General features: G+C 43.2%; 1 protein-coding gene across 1 annotated transcript in view; it reads right to left on the bottom strand.

Moving 5' to 3' along the window:
- The window catches only part of PTPRK (protein tyrosine phosphatase receptor type K), a 421,483-nt gene extending 401,424 nt beyond the window's left edge, over positions 1 to 20,059 (bottom strand). The window contains exon 1 of the mRNA XM_075707712.1: positions 19,948 to 20,059. Coding sequence (XP_075563827.1) covers positions 19,948 to 20,059 — 112 coding nt within the window. The remainder of the gene's footprint in view (positions 1 to 19,947) is intronic.
- Between the last annotated feature and the right edge of the window lie 2,525 nt (positions 20,060 to 22,584).

The raw sequence follows: 22,584 nt of genomic DNA, 5'->3' as shown, positions 1-22,584 counted from the left end.
TTCTGAATATATTAGCTCAAAAAGTTTTGACAATATGAATAAAGCTTGTTTCCCCTAATATTAGTATACATCACATCAAATGCATCACACACAAAGGTGCCATTCTGTGGGTTGTTTGGTTTTGAGGGTTTGGGAGAGGGGGCATGTTTTCCTTGGTAAGCAGCAGCTTGTTTCTTGGCTTTTAACCATGAGAAGGTTGCCTATAATAACTTCAGAGCACACAGCTTCAAGGAGACTTAAACTAATCCCTTTCAGAATCTGCCGACACAGCGCGCCCCCCGCTCCAACTCCCTCTGGATTTGGTTAAAGCAGCTGAAGGAGTTAAGTCCCCCCTTCACTGAGCAAATGCCCACAGAAACTGTGAATGGGAGCCTGGGAGGTCACAGCCCAGCCACAAAGGAGTGGACACACTTCCCTCTCTGTGATCTTCATTTTGGTTTCAAGCTCTGATGGGGGTTACTGGAGCAGACAGTCGAGGACAACAGCTCCTTCAAGTGCCCCAAAACAGACCACCAGATGCCTTGGGGACCTTAGCTATCTGAATTATTTCCGAGGCTAAAGCCAACCAAGTCTCAATGAAAGCACCGTGCAAACACATAGCACACTCTTGCCAATATACCTTAATGCCGTACCTTTAGTTAAGTGACTGTTGTTTTACTGGGGACACCACTACATACACATTTCCTTATCAACATCCTGAAAAGCAGCCTTGTCCTGAAAGCCACCCACTCTTCACAGCTCAACATGAATAAGCAAAATATATCAACTGAGTTCATTCTTCTTCTGATGTAATCTAGTTGGAGACTATTAAAAATGTACCTCCCTCATACACCAAGGAAGAAGGCTCAACAGGGCCTTCAGAGGCTTCCCAGCAAAGAAGGATAAAAACAGGGGCTCAACATTAAAAAAAAGTGATTTCACGTTTATGTCCAGCATAGCAAGGAAGTGCTGGATCATAAACACTCTTTCGCCAAGATTAAAAGAAGGTATATGTGCCCTAGGATGACATATTGAAAATTAGTCTGAATTAACTCTGAAGTAATTTATTTCACTTTGAAAAACTTGTGTAGCCTCTTTTTCCAGAATTAGTCTACTTTAATCCCATTTACCCTAATCCATTCCTAAGGTGAATTATACTACACTGAATTGTAATATGTCATTTTAATACTGAATGAAAGCAACCCACACAGAAGTTTAACATGATTTAACTAAACTGTTTTAAATTAATTTTTAATTTGAATGTGACCTTGTCATCACATATGGACAACCTTCACCCATGCTTCAAAAAAAAGGTCATCTGAATTAGAGAAGTTAGGCCTGACAACATGGAACAACATATCTACAGACACTGCTGTGCCAGGCACAAAACTTCACATAAGGTGTCCTCCCTGTTGGCCAGCTTCTCAGCTGGCCACCTCCTTAAAAAGCAAAGGGTTAAACAGGTGTGAGGGGTTTCACCTCAACAAATGTTGTTGAATACAACTGTAAGACACCTTTCTGGTAGAACAGTGGAAATCATATGGAAGAACTTGCAGACATCCTTTTCCTAGTAGATCTATGCTTACTAAAGAACAGAAGCAAGCAGTTCAATTCCAAACCCTAGCTATCTTCATGCTTGACTTGCAGGGTAACAAGTTTGTGAATGAGCCTGCATTAAGAACCATAGATCTGCTCAATTCACAGCTTTAGAGAAGGGGAAAAAAAAGTGCAGGTATTTCTGCAAACCCATTCCTCATCTGCAACAAAAACTTTTGAAAGTTCTTTGATACTGGGCTAGCTGGGAATGCATTACTTTAAAAAAAAAAAATCCTGTCTGATTGTTAAGAGAAGGAGCAAAGGTTATGACGGTTATGAAAAAGTCTCTAGAGCAGAGACCAACCAGCTACTCTGCCAGGCTGGAGCTTTTCAACCTGCATCAACCTGTTCCCACACCCTATGAAATTGCAGACTACAGTTCTGCTAGAATCAAAGAAGTGTTGCTTGTAAGGCACCTCTGGAGGCCATGTAGGCCAAATGCCCCCTTCAAAGCAGAACTATCACCAACACTATAACATCAGCTGCAGTTCTGTCTAGCTGGGACTTGGAAGCCTCCATGGACAGGGATTCCCTGAGGCAGTCTGTTCTGCTCCACCACCCTCCTCCACATAAGCAATGTTTCACAGCACCCAATCTGAGCCTCCCGAACTGCAATTTGTGGCCACTACCCCTTGCCGTAGTTTGCTGCCATCAAAAGGAGATTGGCGCTCTCATCTTCATAATTGCCCTTCAATTTCTTGCAAGCTCCTGTTAAGAATATCCCCTTACTCTTCATCTTAAGACCAAACAAGTCCAGCTCCCTTCAGGTGTCCCTTGTAGGTCACACCATCCAGGCCCTAACCATCTCGGCTTCTCAACACGCTCCAGTTTCCCCACATCCTTCTAGACCTGGGAAGAGGGCAAGAGCCCCAATAGCCAGCAAATACTCCAGACGTACCTCACCAGCACTGAACAGAGGGGGACAACACCTTCCCTCAGTCTGCTGGCTACACTCCTCCCAGTGCAGCCCAGTATGCCATTTGCTTTGTTCACAAAAAAAAAAAAAAAAAAAAAAAACCACCAAAACACACCACCAACAACAAAAAACCACCACAAAAAAACAAAACAACACAACAAACAAAAACCACCACCACAAACACCAAACAAAAAATACACCACTAAAACACAAACTGGCTCATACTCAGCCAGGTATCAATCCCAGATCCCTTTTTGGCAGGGCTGCCACCCAGCCACTATCCAGCCTGCACCTAGGCATGGGTATTCCTTCTGCTGAGATTGGTCCATGCAGTGATGTTCTTGGTTCAGATACCCTTCATGACTCCATTCAAAACTAAACTATCAACCCCAAACTATTCTGGCTTGCAGTAACATGCCATGTGTCACGACTACCACAGTAGAATAAAGAGACACCACAACTCACTTTATAAATTGTACCATTTGAACAACAGACAGTCCCTATCAGAAACAGTTAGGAGCACTAGTCATCCTCCATTAAAAAATTGGCATTGAAAATGAAAAGACAGCAATAAGTCGTAGAGTAGGTATTGTAACTACAACATGAATTACAATTACACTCTTCTTCAGAGTGCCTAGTAAAATGCACACCTCTGATAGTTGACATCTGCATGACTTCTAGCAAAAGCAAAGCTATACACCTGAAAGCTTCACAGTTAAAAATTGGGGGGCGAGAGGTGGGGGGGGGGGGGGGGTAGCGGGCAATATGAAAGTTTTACCCCATCATCAGATTTCCCCAGTGTGTAACCAAATATATCTCATCTGGAATTGTACTTTGAGATCACTAGTTTGATATACTAATACTTCCCTGACTTCTTCAGTGAAAACATGCACTAGGAGAACTCAAAGAAAAAGAGGCAACTAATCTTTAGAGTTGGGAATTTTAAAAAGTGTCTTTCAACCAATCTGTATTTCTAACCTGACTCATCCATAATATGAACCATAATACTAATATTTTGAGTAAGAGCTGGCTCAAAGTCAATTTCTGCAGGCATTTAAGGAAAAGTGTCAAAGGAACACATTCATCCTAATAAATTAGAATAAAGTTTAAGGAAAACTAAGCATAAGCACACACCTACCTTTTTTCTAAAAAAAGGTTGGGTTTTAACATTGAAGTGTTAAACACAAAAATATATTACGCAGTTAACAGATAAACATAGGCTATAGAAAGTTTGCACTTCCCTCCCTCAAGATCTAACTTCTGAAACTCTGCTTTCAGGAGCTGTTGAAATGACAGAGGTAGAAAGAAGTGTTTGATATGTCAATAACAACATTGATCCTCCGTTGCTTAAGCAGAAACCTGATCTGCTTATTACTTACTGTGTAAGGAAGAGGATTAAATATGAGAAGAGTGAACTTGCCACGATTTGCTTTGCAACGTTAATAAAACGTTCAATAGTAGTTTTGTTGCTAAGTCTGCTCAAGTAAAATGTTCAAATGGCCTTGGAAGAATCTATTTGACAACAGAGCATTAGTCTCCGAAAGAAAGTCAAGGCTATTTACTATGCATGTGCTATAAGATCATCCCCTTGGTATGGAGAACACATGTTTATCTTCTTTCCAAATCAGATTTTCGTTATTCTGTGTGATATTAATCTCCGTGGGGGTGGACACCTCTGTGAAGGTGCAATGGTTCATCTCCCAGTTCTGGTCAATTCTTGTTTTAATCTCATTTCCAGATTGGAGTCTTCACACATAGTGAGATATTAATCTCTATAGGGGCAGACATCTCAGCTGGCCTTAGTGCACAGCTCCCCCTCTTCTGGTCAATTCTTATTTTAATTCTAATTTCCTGTGATTTATATTCCTCTTTCAAGTTTAATATATTCTACTTTGCTCTTCTCAACAAGTCTCCTCTCTCCCTCCTCTGCCTCTTTTCAGAGATTTTCACAGGAAAACTACTGGTTTGGTCCCTTTCACCAACCATTTCCCTCAAAATCAACGTAGGTGTTATTGCCAGGTCATGGTGTTATTATCATCTACACTACTTGCAAACATACTGATAATGCTTGCCTTATTAAGGACTAGTTTTCTCAGCGGGGTTTAATTTTGTGCAGCCTTGCTTCATATAAAATTTCACTTGCCTGTTGCAGGATGGGATAACCCCACAGCCAGGTAACGAACTAGAGTATAAGTTAGAACATAAGAAATTGAAGTATAATGCCTTACCGTAGACTTTTTGATTGACAGTCAAGTCTCTGGGCATGCAGTCCTTCTCCTGCAAAATGAGGGGTGTAGTACAAACAGACCTCACAGGAACATCATGAGGCTAAAGTATTTCAGGTCTCTCAAGTATTAGTCTCTTAAGGGGCAACAGAACCTCAGAGGAAGAAAACAGAACCAGAGATCTTCAGCCTGCATCGTATCCGGCCTCAAACATTTTGAGACTGTACCTTTGTTCTTCCCACTGAATACACAGCTTTGTATAAATACAGTATTTAACTTCACTATCTAAACAAGCTTTCAATTTTCCCTGCAAAGTTTGCTTCTCAGCCTTGAAAACATAATCAATTTCTCATCACCAATAACATATAATCATTATCTTCATCTCCCATTTGCTCACCACTTGAAAAACCTACTAGCCAAACGGTTAAATCCAACATACAGAGAGATGCATGTTTGTAAAAAGGGCAAGAGACGTTATTTCAAAAATATCACTACTCTTTCAGAGCATGTTTCTCTTCAATTTTTTGTCCCACTAATTTTTATATACCCTCTTGCAGGAAGCCTTTCTAATATCCTACCTTTTTTTTTTTAAAATAAGCTGTACCTGTGTTAGGAATTTGGTTCAAAACAGCAGGAAAAAGTGAATGCCCTGATTGCCTCCATTTACCAAGCATTAGTTTGTTTCTCAGGACAGTTCTCACACACATGAACTACATCACCATATTCAGAGAAGAGCAAGCCAGAAGCTCCACGACTGAAGCACTCCAACACTTCACAGGGAAGCTTGGTTCGGAGTTAGTATACTGCAAGATCCCTAAGGAACACAACACAGCAGAGACATTTGGCCTACAGGAAAAGACCATCAAATCTGAGGTAACACTGCCTGGCTACACCACATGCGGTGGTTCCAAGAGCCTTATGAAGCCTAACACTTCGGTTCAGTGACCAGCATCTATTGCACCAAATTGCCTGCCAATGTAGATACAGCCACAGTCTTCTTAAGACATGGCAAAACAGAATTGTCCTGACAGTTACTAGTGTCACAGATAAAACTGCCAAGATCCTTCCAACTTCTTGCTGTAGCAGCTCATAAAAGTTAAAGAGCAAAAAGGCAGTGCTGCTAAGTGTGCCGACAACCCTACCCAACCATAACTTTATTTCACCTTTGGAAAAATTTTTTGAAAATGTTTCTATTCACAGCCACTCAAGTTAAAAGCTTAAATTAAAAAAGGAAGCCTTCCTACTTATCCAGGTGAGTGGATTTTCCAACTCTTTCATTCAAAACTTTTTGGAAAGCAAACTGAATTACACTTCAGAACATTTATCCAAGCTTTGGCTTCATTTAATTTTACCATGCATCTGCATTTTCATACATGGTCCTTACAGCTGGCTGGCTGCTAGGCTACTATCTTGTGCAATCCATTAGCCAGTTTTCAAACACTGATTACAGTCCCCCATTAAGAATAACTTCTTTTCCCATGCACTTCACCTCCTGCTATCGTAACATTTCATCATGCCAGAATCTGTAAACTGTGTCTGAGAACAAACTACTCTATGTCTTAGGTAAACTGATCAATCATATATGAAAGAAACCAAAAATACTCCAGGGAACCTAGAAGTATTTATATATTTTACCATGTATAAACACATTCCTGAAACAGCCACTGGGTCCGTTTATGAGCTATACATCAATTACTGAACATTTACATAGAAGATACAATCATTGCTAGTTTATCTTATATACTGCTAAAGGCAAAGCCTCTTAATTATAACTTATTTAGACAGAAATTTTCAATATGTGAAACTCTGATGTTCTTAATGTGCTTACACTTTCTCTACTTTTTCCCCTTCCCCCAGATAAGAGAAATTCTGGGGTCTGATCCGCCCCCCCCCCCCCCTTTTTTTTTTAATTGGGTTCTGAACCTCAAAAGTGTAAGGTAATAGCAACTTCTCTGGGCCTAAACATAGCCAGAGTAATCTTTTACATAAGAAGGCCCCATTTTGCTTAAATACTGAGGCCACATACTGCCTTCTCTTTCTTAATTCTTACACAAAGAAATGTAAATTTAATCAGGTGCTTGATTACTATACTTGGGATATAGTAAACAAGCAGGTGAGAGAGAATGTAAAAGAAAGGCAGGAAGGATACTGTCACAAACAAGACACAGTCATCTCACATGCAGAATTTCTCAAAAAGGATTAGGAAGCAAACAGGAACCAGTTTTACCTGGATACCTCCTTGACGAGGCCTTTTTAATATAGTAAACTAGAAGATAAAGACACCATGATCTGGGAATCTAAAAAAAAACATACCAATAAAACAAAGGCTGAGCAGAAGCAAGGAAGAAACTGGAGAATTATCAGGAAAGTTACCAACCCCCCCCAACTTGGGGCTGCAAGCTTGGGAAGTGAGGTCTTAAGCACAAAGGTACTCAACCTACAGGCAAGTAAGTACGCTGGTTTGTTTTTCTGTCCTGTTTAATCTGGCAATACAGTCAACATATAGCATGAGTGGAGTGGTTTGGAATTTTACTTATTACTGCCCACACACCTACAACTGTCAGTGTAACAAGATGATGATAAAACATGAGTTATTCCTAAAGTACCAAAAGCTGAAGAGCAGCAACAAGCATGGGTTTCACTTCTTTTGATTCTCCATCCACATTTTGCATCTTATAGAGAGCAAAGCTATCCTCCTCATTGACGGCACACTACTGAAGAAACTCATCAACTTCAAGACTTTCACAACAGATTTGCAGACCCTTCGGCCACTTTTTAATATTACACTTTCTTCTTCAAACCTTCTGTCTCGTTTGCATAGCTGCAAGGCTGCCACCATCTCGGGACTCAATCCTCAACCACAAGACAATAGCTGATGGAAGAACACGGAAGAATTTTGGATCTATATAGTTTAAGGGTTTTTTTTATTATTATAACACTGTGATCCCAGGACCTAATTTTTTCCTCCAACACACACAAGAGCCGTTGCTTTTCCTTACTAAATAATCTGTTAGATAATCAACATCAGTACTGCCGTGCATCTCAAAAGTAAAACAAATTGTTATATTATTTGGGAGATAAATAAAACATTTACCAACCTCATTCACTTGTTCCCGTGTCCTCTAGGGACTGCCTAATATATCAACTTATTAAATTTGAGCATTTTCTTTGGCATTTGCTTCAGTTCCTGGTTGCCTAATGTTTTTTAGGTCTAGGCTCACGATGCAAATACTTCACATCCAAGTGCAGGGGTTTTTTTGTTTGGTTGGTTTTTAATCATGCGTTCACTTCTATTAAACAGATTTTTTTTCTAATTCTCTTAACTTTAACATCATAGAATAAGACTGACCTATAAATTACTTCAGGTTGCTTTCAGGTGACAAGTGAAGAATAGGTGTTTTAAGAGATGGATGGCCAAAATTCTTTCCCTGAAACACAAACTATCCAATAGTTGTTTTCATTCCTATTTCCATGCTTAAGCAAACAGAGAGAGATGTTTATAGTTAGCATCTGGATACCATCATGATGCAAAGCCATCCAACAGATTATTTCGTTATTCCCAGGGTCTGCAAATGTCATTATTAATCACAAATGCTACTCTTTCAGGTTCACAACCTCATTATGTAGCCCATAAAGCTCAGACCAAAGATTTTCAAATACGTGGTTTCTGTCAAATTGAAAGTAATGTGAAGTCTCCCCTCTTCTGAATGCTCATGAAGAACATCTGTGCAGTCTCTCTAAACAAGAGCACAATCTTGCCCTTCCCAAACACTGGCCACTTAACACAACTCCTTGTTCAACAGTGGACAGAAACACCAATAAATCACCAGAAGAATTGCACGTTTGGAGTACAAACTCAAAGAAATAAAGATAAGCGAGCCAGAGGGAACAAGCACCACCCCCAAAAAAGCTCTTTAGTATATCTACTTCAACGTGTTTAAAACAGCCTATAAACTGAGCCTGGTAGTTAAGTGCTGCTGTGCAGACACGGGATACACAAACCAGCAAGGAACTTGCTCATCCCTGGAAAGGACTGCAGGCCTGGAAGCACCTCATGCTTTCAACATGACTCAGAAGGAGCTGTTAACCTACCCTGTACTATTTAACCAAATCAGCGTACAGGGATTTCAAAGCAAAAGCAGGGGGAGCAGAGAAAAAAAAAAAAAGGGGGGGTGGGGGGGTGGGAAGTACCGAGAGTAACATACCGCCTAAGAATGCAACATCTTCCCACTTATGCAAGATGAAGCAAAGCATTAAACAAGCTTTATCAAAGAAAAAAGCTAAACAGCTTGGCGATTAACAGCATCCAAACCAGTAACTACTAGTAGAATTGTTTTTAAAATATCAGAATTTATTATTAAAAAAAAGTAATTTGACTGACAACTTCTCACTGCCGGGTTTCAGCCACCTCAGAGAAATCACCTTTACATTCTATGACATTACACCCACCTATTTAGTCTGTGTTTACCACAGAAATTATACTCTCTTTCATTACCAAGCTTTGTTTCAACTGATTCAGAAATCCAAATCATTACACACTAAAGGTTTTGCTTCCACCTGGAAATAGTCTGTCCTGATTTTACACTTACATATGTACGTACATTGTAGCTTTATGTAAGCATGTAGCAAGGAGATGAAGGGTTTTTCTTTGGTGTGGGGGTTGTTAATAGTTTGTCATACTATCTGAAAGAAAAGGTAGCAAGGAAAAGGAAAGGAAATCCCACAGAGATTTACAAAATCAAGAAACTTAATATAAATATACCTTTTGCACTAAACAAGACCACACAAACAAAGTATCAATATACTGAAGAACTGGCAAGCCTGTGGAATTAGTCTGCAATTTCTAGTATTTTCACATGTTGGGTCAGGATAGATTACTAGTAAAAACTAACTGCAGAAAGAATACATTTGGCTTTTCTGAACTGAATAAGGAAAAGACCGAAAAGACCATTTTATTACATTTCTGTTGTGAAAAAGAGGAAAGCCTCTTTCCCTGGAAATTTTCTAGCCTGAAAAACTGAACATTGAATGCACCAAAGAATACTGTCACATGAACAGACACACACAGCTAAGTAGTTAAGCAAAGGAGCATATAAAAATTCCCTGACAAGTCCAATGCTATTTATACTCATTAACCATTTTTGAGTAAGGAATCTCATATACCTTGGCTCCCTTCAATTATAGCAGTAAATCTCATAACATTGCCATAAAACTCTTCCAGCAAAAACCAAGGAGAGCCATGGAAATAAAAAAAAAAAAAGGGGTGTGGGGGGGTTAGAAGAGTAGTGGGAATACGACAATCCACTTCTTTTTTTCAGGGACAGGGGAAGGGATTATGGGATGGTTGGGTGGTTCTGGGTTTGGGGTTTTTTATTTATTTAATATTATTTTTAAACCAACACCATTATCTCCTCTGTAAAACATATAACAAAAAGCACTGAAAAGTTAATACACCAATGTTTTGGTGTATTGTCTACTTAAAACATATACAACACTCAGATTTCAGCACACTCATTTGAGTCATACCTGAAGAAATGTCTTCTACAAATATAAAAAAGCATTTCTTCAAAGGAATTAGAAGTTGAACAAAATATAAAACTGCCTTCGGTATTTTGGATTAGTAGGTTTTAACAAATTGTCCCTTTAAAGCATTTTAAGTACGGTGACGGCAGTCAGCACTGAGAACTTATCTCTGCTGTATGAAGTCATGAACTCGGCCACATTTCTTCAGTGCTCTCATGGCTGATAAGCGCTCTCACATTTACAAAGAACAGGCAAACAGGATAACACTAGGAGAACCAAGACAACTGATACTCCCCATTTTGATCTTACTCCAGCCTAATACCACATAGAGATGATACAGATATAATGAAGTGATAAAATATCAAATCAGAGCATTTTTCTAATGAACAGCTACGGGGCAAGTGTCCGCCAGGTCTTATAATTTTAATTTTTCACTGTAGTGAAGAAGACAAAAGCAGCCTAACGTTTCAGAGCTTCAATACATTTTCTTTTTTATTACTTAAATCCTTCAACCATTTAAAAAGCAACAGGTATCCTAAGTCACACCATAGGATTCACAAATAAACACGACCTGTATTTGTGAATAACAAAAAAAACCCACCCCAGTAGTTCAAGAAGTCAGCTATCCAGTCAAAATTTTCATTCTGAGCTGTTTTGAATTCATTTGAACCACAGCCACGATTGCTCTTCATAACATTTTTCTTTTCTGTTTAATATTCATCAGTCATTTTTACTGTTACAGAACAAGTGTTTACACACAAAAGAAAGCATACAACTCCACCTCAGAATAAATTGAGCAACCAGTGTGTAATAATTAGAATGAACATACCATAATTTAATTGCAGCAGAACTTGGTTTTAAAGTATACAACAGTGTCTCATAAGTCATCAGAATTAAGTTCATGACATGGTAGTTGAGAAATGGCTTTTTTTGCTATGCAATTAATAAATACAATCACATGTTTTTAGTAAATGGTAGCAGAAGTAAACGACTTCCTGGCAAACTGAAGGGTCCAAATTTTCATACACTGGCTAAGAAAAATAACCTCATATTACCCATAGTACTAAGCAAAGAATTTAATCTTTTCACAGCACCAATCCTCAAGAAATTAAGCCTCTCGAATCTTTTACTGAGGCATATACTTGGTGCATTACCATAAGTATCAGCCAATTCCATATACATACGACCTTCTTAAAAAGAACAAACGCCTGACAAGCCCAAGCACAGCACCTTCTAGCTTAAAACAAGTTTTTACATGTTAAAGTTAATTCACACTTATGGAAAATACTGATTTTTTTATTTCCTCTGGCCTATTAGACCATTAGCCCAGAGAATCTCTTCTAGACCTCATCCACACTAGAAGTTTTTCTTGTTTGTTTGCATGCCTACCATTAAGTAATTGTGGGGGGAACCCCCCACAAACCTATTAGTAAATATAGCTATGCCAGCAAAAAATCCTAACGCAGTCCCAAGTTTTAAACCTACAGGAAAATAAGCTTACAATTATGGCTTATTCTGCTTGAGAAAGCAATTCAAAGTTATCAGTACATGGCTGCCCCATTGCTGTAATGTTCGCTGTGGTTTTTGGGAGGCCCCCCTGGCTTTTGGCAGTGGCCAGCACTTCTCGTCCTCTACAAGGACACTCAGATGTTTTTAGCCAGGGACTAGTATATCATTCACATGTCATGTTATTCCTCTATAGCGGGTCTTACTGCTATATGCTTATGCTATGTTCTTACCCCCGAATGTGGTTACATATTACAGATGTTTCAACAATACACTGACTCCAGTTCCTGACTGTCCACCCAGTGCTTTAAGGACACGCTGCCCCTGTTGAGGCTCAATTCAGCAGCCTCAGTTCTACAACCACTTTATCTATCAACAGCAGAAATTACCTTGATTAACAACTTCACAGAACTTTTCATCTGCAGTCCTTCAAATAAAAACAAAATGCAGCACTGTGCCATTAGTTCATTGTTTTCATACTGGGTAATCTATTAGACCCTGTTGAATATTTTTAGACTGTTTAAAATAAAAAACAATGCAAAAGCTGTCAAGGCAAAGATTTGGCCATGACAGCAATCACAAAATAGATTTGGTTAGATTAACAAATAAATGGTTCCTAACTGAAATACATGTAGAGATTTGTTAATAAAAACTCCAACTTTTATAGAAATTAAATTTTGGTAACAAAAAGCAAACCTAAAAACTTCTGCTGTTTCAAATTCACTGATAAATACTTAGCTTTTACCTTTAAACAGACAAATGCAGCTTATTTACAGAGAAATGTATCAGATATTAAGTCAACTAAAATGAGCTCCTTAAATGTGTAAATATGCTTTATAATGGATAATTTTAAGCTTATTTCCACAATTTTAATGGTTATTGAGCAGCTCAACATTCAGAAGGAAAAAATAGATTTAAAATAGTTTCACATGCCACCAACAGCGGCTTTTCACGTCTGAGGGTACGTGTGCACGTACTTACAAAAAAAACCCCTGCAACAAACAGGTATTATTTTGTCATATTCAGTGTTTTGGGGGTTGGGGCAGCATGTGGCTTTTTTTCTTGTTTGTTTCTTTGTTTTGTATTGACACAAATACTAATAACTTCTTGTTCAGGAAAAGATTTCAGTATGCTTCTGTTGGCTTCTAATATTTATAAAACTTCTGGAAAATGCAAACATGACTTTCAACTATATAGCTTCCTGGTAAGAGCAGACTGTACGTGACTTTAAACTACCTGGTAAGCATGCACTATAGGTGACTTCAGACTGGGTAGTTTGCATAGTTTTAAACTACATTGTTTAAAGTCACCTGTAGTCAAGGCATACCAGCAAGCAGCATGAGGTAATGGCCCTTCTGACCTACAAAATTATGTGCAGCAGGACCTTATGCTCAGCCAGATGCTGCAAAATTCTCACCGATGCCATCTACCACTCCTCACCCTGGCCTTTAGAAACCATGGCCATTTTTCCTCTTCTACCCATATCCACATGTCTCATGGGCAATCCTATTTAAACACGCCACGGGATGGGGAAAGACAGCTCACACGGGGGAAAAGGTGAAACCTTGGAACCCAGCTTTAAACCAGTTCCTGCTGCACCCCAGACTGGGTGTCACAACATCCTCTAATTCTAACCTGGTATCTAGGCGTCACCTCCTCCAAGCCTTCTACTGCTTGCCATCACAGCTGCTCTCTACTAAGTGCCATTAATAGGCCACTTCTTGCTTATACATTTAGATAATAAATGCCTCAACTACCTAGTATAATGAAAGAACATATGTAAGCCCAGTTTACTCAAAGATGCACGTCAGTGAAAGAGAGACTAGCACCGTGTCATCTGTTTGTCTGCAGTCAGCTAGAACGCAGCCTCAACCACCTGCACCCAGTCTAACCCCTCCAGCTCCAGAGGGAGCGCTGGACTTCTCCTTCCCGCCCTTCTCCGTGCCCTCCTGCCTCATCTTTGCACTTCCTCAGGTGAAGGAAGCGCTGCACAGCAAGCGGAGTGTAGAGCCACTGTGACTCAAAATAGCACAGGTTCACCTTACATCAGCTGCGCTACAATTACAGCTTGTTGTCAAACCGAGCCATCCCACCATCAGCCCTCATCCTCCCATACATCTCATTTATATGGCCACGCATCTGCCGGTCAGCTAAACTCACCGATCAAAAGGAAACTAATCCCAAGCCCCATCTTTCCTCCAAGAAGATTCACATAAAGCTAAACCAGCTCACCCCCAGGCCACATGGTGGCCAGACCTAGCACAAAGACCAGAGAGCCATTCGAGTGATGGAAATGCCCCCCTCTGCAGCAGCAGTAACTTAAATTGACTTAATGGCATTGGCAGATTGTAACTGAAGCTCCTAATCTGAGTGCACACTTCTGGGAGCAGCACTACAAAGGCAGCTTTCCATGACAATAATAAACTATGACAGATGGGATCCCATCAGCACATGAAAACACAAGGTGTGTCCTGACTGACTCAGTTATCAGGACTAAAGTAATAGTTTTGGAAGCTTCCTATTACACATTCAACAGCATCCGTGTTGCAAAAGGAAGAGTAGGGATTCCACCAAAACAGATGCTAATGTAAAGCAAAGCTGACACTTTGTGACGTATCCAACTCCTGAGAGGTAAGATGACCTAAAGGTCTTCCAGCTAAAGAGGTCACACAAAGACATCATAAAGACTCCAGAGCCAGAAGCAACTATACAGCAGTGTTGCAGATCTCTGCATGTTAATCCAGATACTGTCAATCTTTACATGTAAGAGGATAAACTCGTAACTCACTTGTATTAACAGCATTTCAGAAAGAGGAGACAAACCACAGTGGTTAGCATTAAACAGGTTAACTCTCCCAGACATCCAACACAAGGTCAAAGGTCCTTCAAAAGCCTTGCTTAAAAGTTCTTCCCACCCCCAAAATGGCTGGTTAAAGACTTTTCCCCTTTCCAAGAGTCCTGCTGTCCGCTGACACAGCCACCCCACAGACCATCATTTAACCGCAAGATCTCAGCTCTTCAGTAAGGAAATAGATAGTTCCATAAAAGTGTCAGCTCACAACCAGAAGTGGGACAAATGGTCAAAAAAAGCAAAGTAAATGCCAGGAACGATCACACTATGGATAGGGAACAGAACAGAAAACATTATTAAGCGCTATATAAATACATCAGGCAGCTGTCTCTTGGATACTCTGAGCAATGTAGAACTGGAAAAAAGAGAAGGCTGATAAAGGATGAAAAGAAGATATGGAATGGTACCTTCATAGGAAGGGGCTACACCTGCACTTTTCCAACTAGAAAAGGAATAGTTGAGAGAGGGTGGAAAAATCCTGCATGGCATGAAGCAGGTAATCTGGGAGAAATTATTAACCATCTCTTAATACAAGAGCTAGAAGGTATTAAATACAACTAGCAATTAAAAAAAAAAAAAAAAAACAAAGGACCACACTTCTTTCCACACAACATATAGATTCCTTGCCACAAAGCAAGGCGAATGCTAACAGATGCAGGCTTAAGATGTTATTAGGCATAATCACAGTTTACAAGAATCCATTTACAACATTAAATACCAACACATTGTCTCTGTGGACAGACAGTACTCAGAGGAAGTCACTCACCTTGCCAAAATCCCTCTGCCCCAAGTGCCCACCGTCAGAGACTGGGTACTGGGCTAGGTGGACCTCTGCCGTGATCCTGTGCCGATTTCTCACCTCCCTTTTTTTTTTTATTAAATTTTTATTTTTAATTATCTTAAGTAGATCTTAAGTAAGGGCAAGACATCTACCTGGTTTCAGATGCACTGTTTACATTGCTACCAAACTGATCAAGCAGTACCGTAATTTCTCAGACAAAAGGGACTAAACAAGACTTCTGGGGTCACTGTGTTCTGAGTGCTTTCAATCCCATCTGAACCAGTTAAGTTCCACTTTGAAAGTTTATATACATTTTATAATTGTAATATCGTATCTGAAAATACAGATGGACAAGTGGTCTATGAACCAACAGTGCCACGGAAGGAGCTGAATGTATAAAGGAAAGGAAAACATTTGGGAAGGAGGGGGTGAAAGCGAGAAAATAACTTCACTTTTAATTCCACTCATCTTCCATATAATTTGTCAATACATTTTAACAGCTTGGTGGAAAAAAAAGCTACTGAGAAGTCTCTCATACATACACGCCTACCTGCACAAGTGTCTCTTGTATATCACATGCAAATTGTAGTACATTCAAGGATAAAATATGACTAAAGCGACTTTTGCTGTTCTGACAGCAAAGGGCTAATTTGAGTTTAATTACTTAAAAGTATTTTAAAACATTCTCAAAAAGCCCTTAATTTCTTCTACTGCTTGATTACAAATTTTAAAAAATTAGATATGCTTATTACGATTTTCGTATATTTCTCTATATTTAATTACAAAATCCTTATAAAATAAACAATATCTTCTACCTTATAATATCAATTTTCTGAGTTACAGTCTGTCTTTGGGAGAGAATCTATTTTATTGGCAGGGGAAAAAGATTAATCCAGAAATACTCCTGCCTGTTCATTTGTGACACTGTAACTACTTTGCATGAGAAAGTCTGAGGAGTAACTACTCTAATAAAGGACTTGAACTTGTAAAACATACAGTCCTCCTTTTTATGCTTAACCGTCCCTATGGTCTGAAATACCACACTTAAAGAACTTCAGGTAAGCTGATGCATTTCTAGAATTTTTATCCTCGTATCTTTCATTTAGTATTAAAAAAACCCCACACACTTGCACAGACACCATCGGAGGCAGTGCAATGCATATTTCCATCAATTAGTTGACAAGCCGGCAGCATTCTTAAAAAAAAAAAAAATTTCAAATATTTCCTTTTCTTTTTTCCAAAATTTGAAAATATGCATATTGCTAAAAATAATATTCAAAAAATATAAGTTTAAAATGATTGAGTTGTGAAAACAAGCTGAACTTGTTCTTTATCGAACTGTAGGAGTTGCAGATGAAAGGAGGTGCTATATAAGGAATAGCTAGACTTCAACAGAGAACACGCTGCCAAAACATTTTGGCCTAGATTCTGACAGGCACGCACCCAAGTTGAAGGGTCATGGAAAGCAGCGGTGTAAAGAAACAATCTACAGAGACCAGAAAACATTACACGGTGGATTATGGCTGGGTTGGGGGGGGCAGAGAGAAGCTACTTGCATTTTATTTTCATTTAAGATCTGTGGGGAAAGACGAAATATACAGTGTTTCAACTATGTGCAAAGGGGGTGGAGATGATACACAAGCACAGTTTTTAAGACAGCAACAAACTACAAGATGTATCTTGTTCCTTTTCCTAACTTGCTGCTGCTCCTCCTCTTGCCTTCTCATTTGCTTTCATGGAATATGTTATGAGGAAGAACAGATAACAACCGTCGCACACATGCTCCTGAAGAAGGCCAACTTTCAAGAAATTCATACTCTGTAATTTGATTAGACCCTTAATAAACACCAACATTTTTATGAAGAATTCTGGATCTGGCCAACGTTCACACTCCGGAGTAGTACAAAGCATCATAAAAAGGAAATACAAATCAAATTACAATGAGAGAGAGATTTGTGAAAGGTCCAGACTGAATTAATAGCTTCATTAAGAGCAAAGAAAAATTCACAGTTTTAAATCCTTACAATTCAAACAATAAGAACACTAATAAAAAGGAAGCTGAAAATGAGTTCGATTCAGTTTAACGTGGAAAAGTAGAGGCCATTGCATTAAGGTGAGGAGGGGGGAAGGCAGTCAAAGGAAGATGCTTGAAAAACAGTACTCCTGTTAAACAGAGGAGATGACTATGAAGAAAACAGATGCTCCTGTGTGCACCAAATACAGAAACACCTCATTGTAAGCTATAGAGAGGCCCTCACTGGAACGGACATATGAACCCCAACCTTTGTGTCCTGCATCCACTAACACCAGGATGAAGCTGTCTCATAACAGACACACAAAAACAACATACACACACTTCAGGGACTGGTTTAGAGTAAGGAACAAAACCAAAGTTTGTTGTAGTTATTAAATTCCGAGCCTTCAAACCAAGATTAACCATAAGTAAGTGTTCAGTAGGGCACAGCTCTACATGTGGATATGGAATGTACTTAGCAGGAGTCCCAGCACCATACCTTAAACCGAGTACACTGAAAGCACCAGCTACTAACAAATCTACTTTTCCAAACCTTCAAGAAAGTCTGTGCAAGTCTACAATTAATAACCCTCTGACCGGGGCAACACATCAGTATTTTTGATGCTTGGCAATGGGAACTAAAGTCTCTAGCTGCTGACATGCTATACAAAAGAAGAAAAAAAAAAAATCTCACGTGTCCTAGATGCAATTGTTCAACTCTTTGACAAGCTTCACCTACTCTGGTCAGAAGGATGTTGAACATTCTTCCCTGCTTACCTAACACATACCCCATGGTACCACCCTGGCTGCTTCTACTTGCAATTCCAAAAAGGGCTGCATGCCACATTTTCAGCATAAAATACCACAGGCCATGTAAGTTATCAGAACTTCCTACTCTTCTTACGCCAGTGAAAAAGCTCATAAAAAGATCTTTATGTAAGTGTTACCTTTGGCATTAACATTAGCCTGACGAGCTACAGTAAAGCAAGAATCACTGGTCCGATTTCAGTATGGTTTTGAATGAAAAGATGTTATGTTTGGGCATATTTTATTTTAGCTATTCCTACAACATATCAGCTGCATATATGGTACACTTCCCCTGGTAAAAGGCTTGTAGGTGCTTACGTAATCTTACAATTCCGATACGCAGACATTCAACTATACACACCAGAGGCAGCCACATAGGAAGGATGTAATCTGTTCAGACCAGCACAATTTCTCTTACTGCTTCGGCACATTTCTTAATTGACGACACATCTCAAATGTCACAATTAAAAATTAATTTATAGGAGGACCAGGGAAGGAAAAAAAAAAAGAAGCCTCCTAACTACACATTAGCCCTTACGAAAACCGTGCTTCCAAGTCTCATGAGCGTAGATACTTTTATTAATGGCAGTTTTCAAATCAGTATCCTACGATAAGGGCTTCAAGCGCTTGTCCAACTGATGCGCCCGGGGCAACTGCAAGTACTACTTAAATTAAAAAAAAAAAATAAAAATAAAAAAGAGCCTGAAGTCTACTTCAGCTAGTCCTTCGAGTAACAGTTCACAGGCAAACAATAAGAACATGCTCACGCTACAGCTTCCCCGTAAGCAAACGAAGGACGCTTCCTCAACTCCAGCGGAGGGGGTGGGGGGTCCGGCTCAGGGCCCCCCGTGCCCGCACCGCCCGGGCAGGGCGCGGGAGGAGCTGCTGCCCCCCCGCCCTCCCCTCCCGGAGCGACCGCCCCGGCCCGGCCCGGCCCCGGCCCCGCCGCGGGCTCTGCCCCCCGGCTCCCCGGGGCCACCAGCTCCCCGCCGCACCGGCCGCAGCTCCCACCGCCCGGCCCCGCGGGCTTTTATTCTGCAAAACCCCGTGGCGTGGGGCAAGCGGGGGGGAGGAAAGGGCGAGAAATTCGCGGCTTTCAAACAAAACAGACGCCGTCCCCGTATGCTGCCGTCCCTCCCCTCTCTCGCCCACCACTCTTTTTTATTTGGGGGAGGGGGTGGATTCCGGCGGCAGCCCGGGCCGTGCCTCCCCGCCCCGCGCCCCGGGGAGCCGGGCGCCGTGCCCCGCTCGGGCGGGGAAGCGGCCGGGGCGCCCCGAGGGCTGCGCCCCCCGCGCCGGGCAGGGAAACGCCGGGAAAAGTTTGAGCGGGGGAAGGGGCGGCAGCAGCAGCTCCGGCCCCGCCGCCACCTGGGAGGCTGGCCGGGGCAGAGGAGGAGGAGGAGGAGGGGAGGAAGAGGAGTTTGTGCGGCGCCCGAAGCCCGCGCCCCGCCCGACCCTGCGAGCCCCGCGGCGGCAGCCTGCGGACACGCGTGGGTCGCCCCCCCCGCCGCAGCGCGCCCCCAGAGCGGCGGCAGAGAGGGGGGGGCCGTGGGGGGAGGCAGCCCCTCTGCAGCCCCTCTGCAGCCCCTCTGCAGCCCCAGCGCCGCTCCCCGGGGGCGGGAGCCGGCTGCCGGCGCGGTGCCACCCGCGACCCCCAGCGACCCTCCCCCCGTCGCCGGCGGGCACCCCGGGTGCGGCGCGCCCCCGCTCGCCCGCCCTCCCTCACCTGGGCGCCGAGCGACAACTCACCTGCGGAGAGCTGGGCCCGGGCCGCCCCGAGCAGGGCGGGCGAGCAGCCGGCCAGCAGGGCCAGCGCCGCCAGCAGCGGCAGCGAGGCGGCGGCGCCGGCCCCCCTGCCCATGCCGACTTGCGGAGAAGTTTCCGAAAGAGGCCGGGGCTGCCCCGGGCCCGCGGCGGCGGGCGGAGCTCGCCTCGCCCGCCCCTCCCGCCCCGGCGCCTGGCCAGGAGACCCCCCGCGCCGAGGGGCGCCCGCTGGCCCCGGGGCCGCCCGCTGGGGCAGCCGTCTGCGGCGCGACGGGCGCGGCGGCGGCGGCACCGGCTCCCCTCGTACTCCGGAGTTACTTTGCTGCTGGGCGAGCGGGCAGGGAGGGAGGAGCCGAGCGCGCACGTCCAACCCCCGCTCCCCGGCGCTCGGCAGGGGGAACGTGGGACTCCGGCCCGCAGCCCGGCGCGGGCGGAGCGGCGCCCGGCAGCGCCTCCTGCTGCAGGCGCGGGGGCCAGCACCGCCTCGGCGCGGCGCGGCGCGGCGCGGCTCTGCCCGGCTCGGCTCGGCCCGGCCCGGCTCCCTCCGGCGCGGCGCTGCCCGGCTCGGCGCTGCCTCCCCCGGCACGGCTCGGCTCCCTCCGGCGCGGCGCGGCGCGGCGTGGCGCGGCTCTTCTCGGCTCGGCACAGCCGCTCTGCCAGGCGCCCCCCGCCCGCCCGGGGGAAGCAGCCTGCCGCCGGCGGAGGAGAAGCGGGAGGCGAAGAGGGGCGAAGGCGCCGGCGGAGCGGGCGGGGTGGGGAGGTCGGGGCAGGGAGCGCGGCCGGGGGGGGCGGCGGGTCCCGGGCGCTTGTGTGCGGGGGGGAAAACTCCGGGCCCCCCGGGTGTGATTTGCTGCCTGCTCCTGCTTGTAGAAAACGCCGCGTAGATCGGGCGGCGAGCGTTGCGTTATCGTCGTGCACCAAGCCGCCTGGCTGTATCTTCCAGCCGGGGTTCGCGTTTTTTCTTTGCTCCCCTCTCTTTGGCAACACTTGCCTGGCTCGTAATGCTAGTGAAGTCTCATTGATCGGAACTGAAACTGTAATAAACGGTGTCGCCGTTAATGCTCTCATTTCCACCTGTAATAAATAACCGACCTTTCAGACAGGTCTGTGTGCAGCTATACGACTCTGACACCCGTGGGCTGTGAAGCAGGATCTCCTCGCCAGACCCAGGCTCCAGGTATGCCATGTAATAAAGGCCGCCTTCTCTGTCTCTGTAGGCACTGGAGGTCTGCACGCTTCCAGAGCTTAGGACCCTAAAAAGCATTTGGAATAACAGGTAAAGGGCAGCACCATCGCTGGAATTTCTGTTCAAATAAATTTCCTGCAATTTTTTTTAACCTTTTTTTTATTAGTTTTTCTTTTTCGCATGGCAGCTTGTAATTAGAGATGTTGTATAATGATTGCAACAGAATCTGAAACCACTGGAAACGCACAGGTTTTATTGCAAACTCGAAATTCAATCCAGGTTCATCAAAGGTTTGCTGTGATTCAAAATCCTTTCCAGCCGATGTGTGGCAATTGATAGGTTTCCCTCTAAACCCTGCAGACCCTCATGTTTTCACAGCAAAAAAAAAAAAAAAAAAAGGCAAAACACAACAGTTTGCTTTGTTATACAAACTAACAAGTACTTCACGCCCCCCCCCAAAAAAAAAAAAAAAAACCAACACACCACCACTAAAAAAGCTCCACACCTGGAAACCCCTGTACTTCATTTGGGTGGACTGGCTGAGAACCAACCTGCATGCTTACTGTGAACTATGAAATGATGTGCTTCAGTGAACACTGGCTCTTTGTTTGAACGTGGAGAAGGATGGGAGCGGGTGAGGCGGATCTCACAACACCCGGTGTTTCAGGAAGGGTGGGCCACGTACTGGGTCCAAGTAAACACGGGAAATTCTTCTGAGCAAGGTGAAGGAAAGTGGTGTGCCAGCCTGGCTTCCGATACATTAGGCTACCTCACAATTTCTGTTGTTATGTGGAAATTTTTAATGAAAAAGACGTACCAATTCACCTTGGTATAGGGGTGGGGGAGTAGCCAGGTATCTGACGCCGTCCCTTATGCTGGGAGCTATAGAGCCAATGCTGTAAAAATGACTTCAAGCCAGATAACTTGTGAGTGGTTTGGGAGGGCAGGGGAGAGGAGGACTAATGCTCGCTTCCCCTCAACCACTGTGGCAGTCTCGCAGGTATCTCTGGTGACCAGCACTGCAGAGCGTCACGTCTGGACTGTGAGAGAGGTTGTTAGGTGGTGGTGGATGTGCAGCACCAGCTCGCTGCTGCATTTCATTGCTGTGGGGCGGTGGGTCCTGCTGACATACAGTCACCTGCGCTTTATCCAGATAGTTTCTCTATCTTCTCTATCTCCGGGGATTTCATCCTTTCCCATTACTCCCGTTCCTATTAAAAAGCAACAAAGAGAATTTTGATTGCTATTTTTTCCTTGACTGGAGAGTTCAAGCTTGAGAGCTGTGGGCAAGATGCGCACGTGACCCCACTTTTCCTCCAGGTACGTATCTGTCGAACTATTACGTGTCGTTCACTCGATGTGTCCTTCTACTGTACTTGGCATCCTTACAAATACTTAAGCTTACACATCAGGTTGGAGATCATTTTTATGTTATA

This window comes from Pelecanus crispus, chromosome 3 (assembly GCF_030463565.1).
Source record: "Pelecanus crispus isolate bPelCri1 chromosome 3, bPelCri1.pri, whole genome shotgun sequence".
NCBI lineage: Eukaryota > Metazoa > Chordata > Aves > Pelecaniformes > Pelecanidae > Pelecanus > Pelecanus crispus.
The sequence above is the reverse complement of the archived record's forward strand: the minus strand, read 5'-3'. Positions and strand labels throughout refer to the sequence as shown.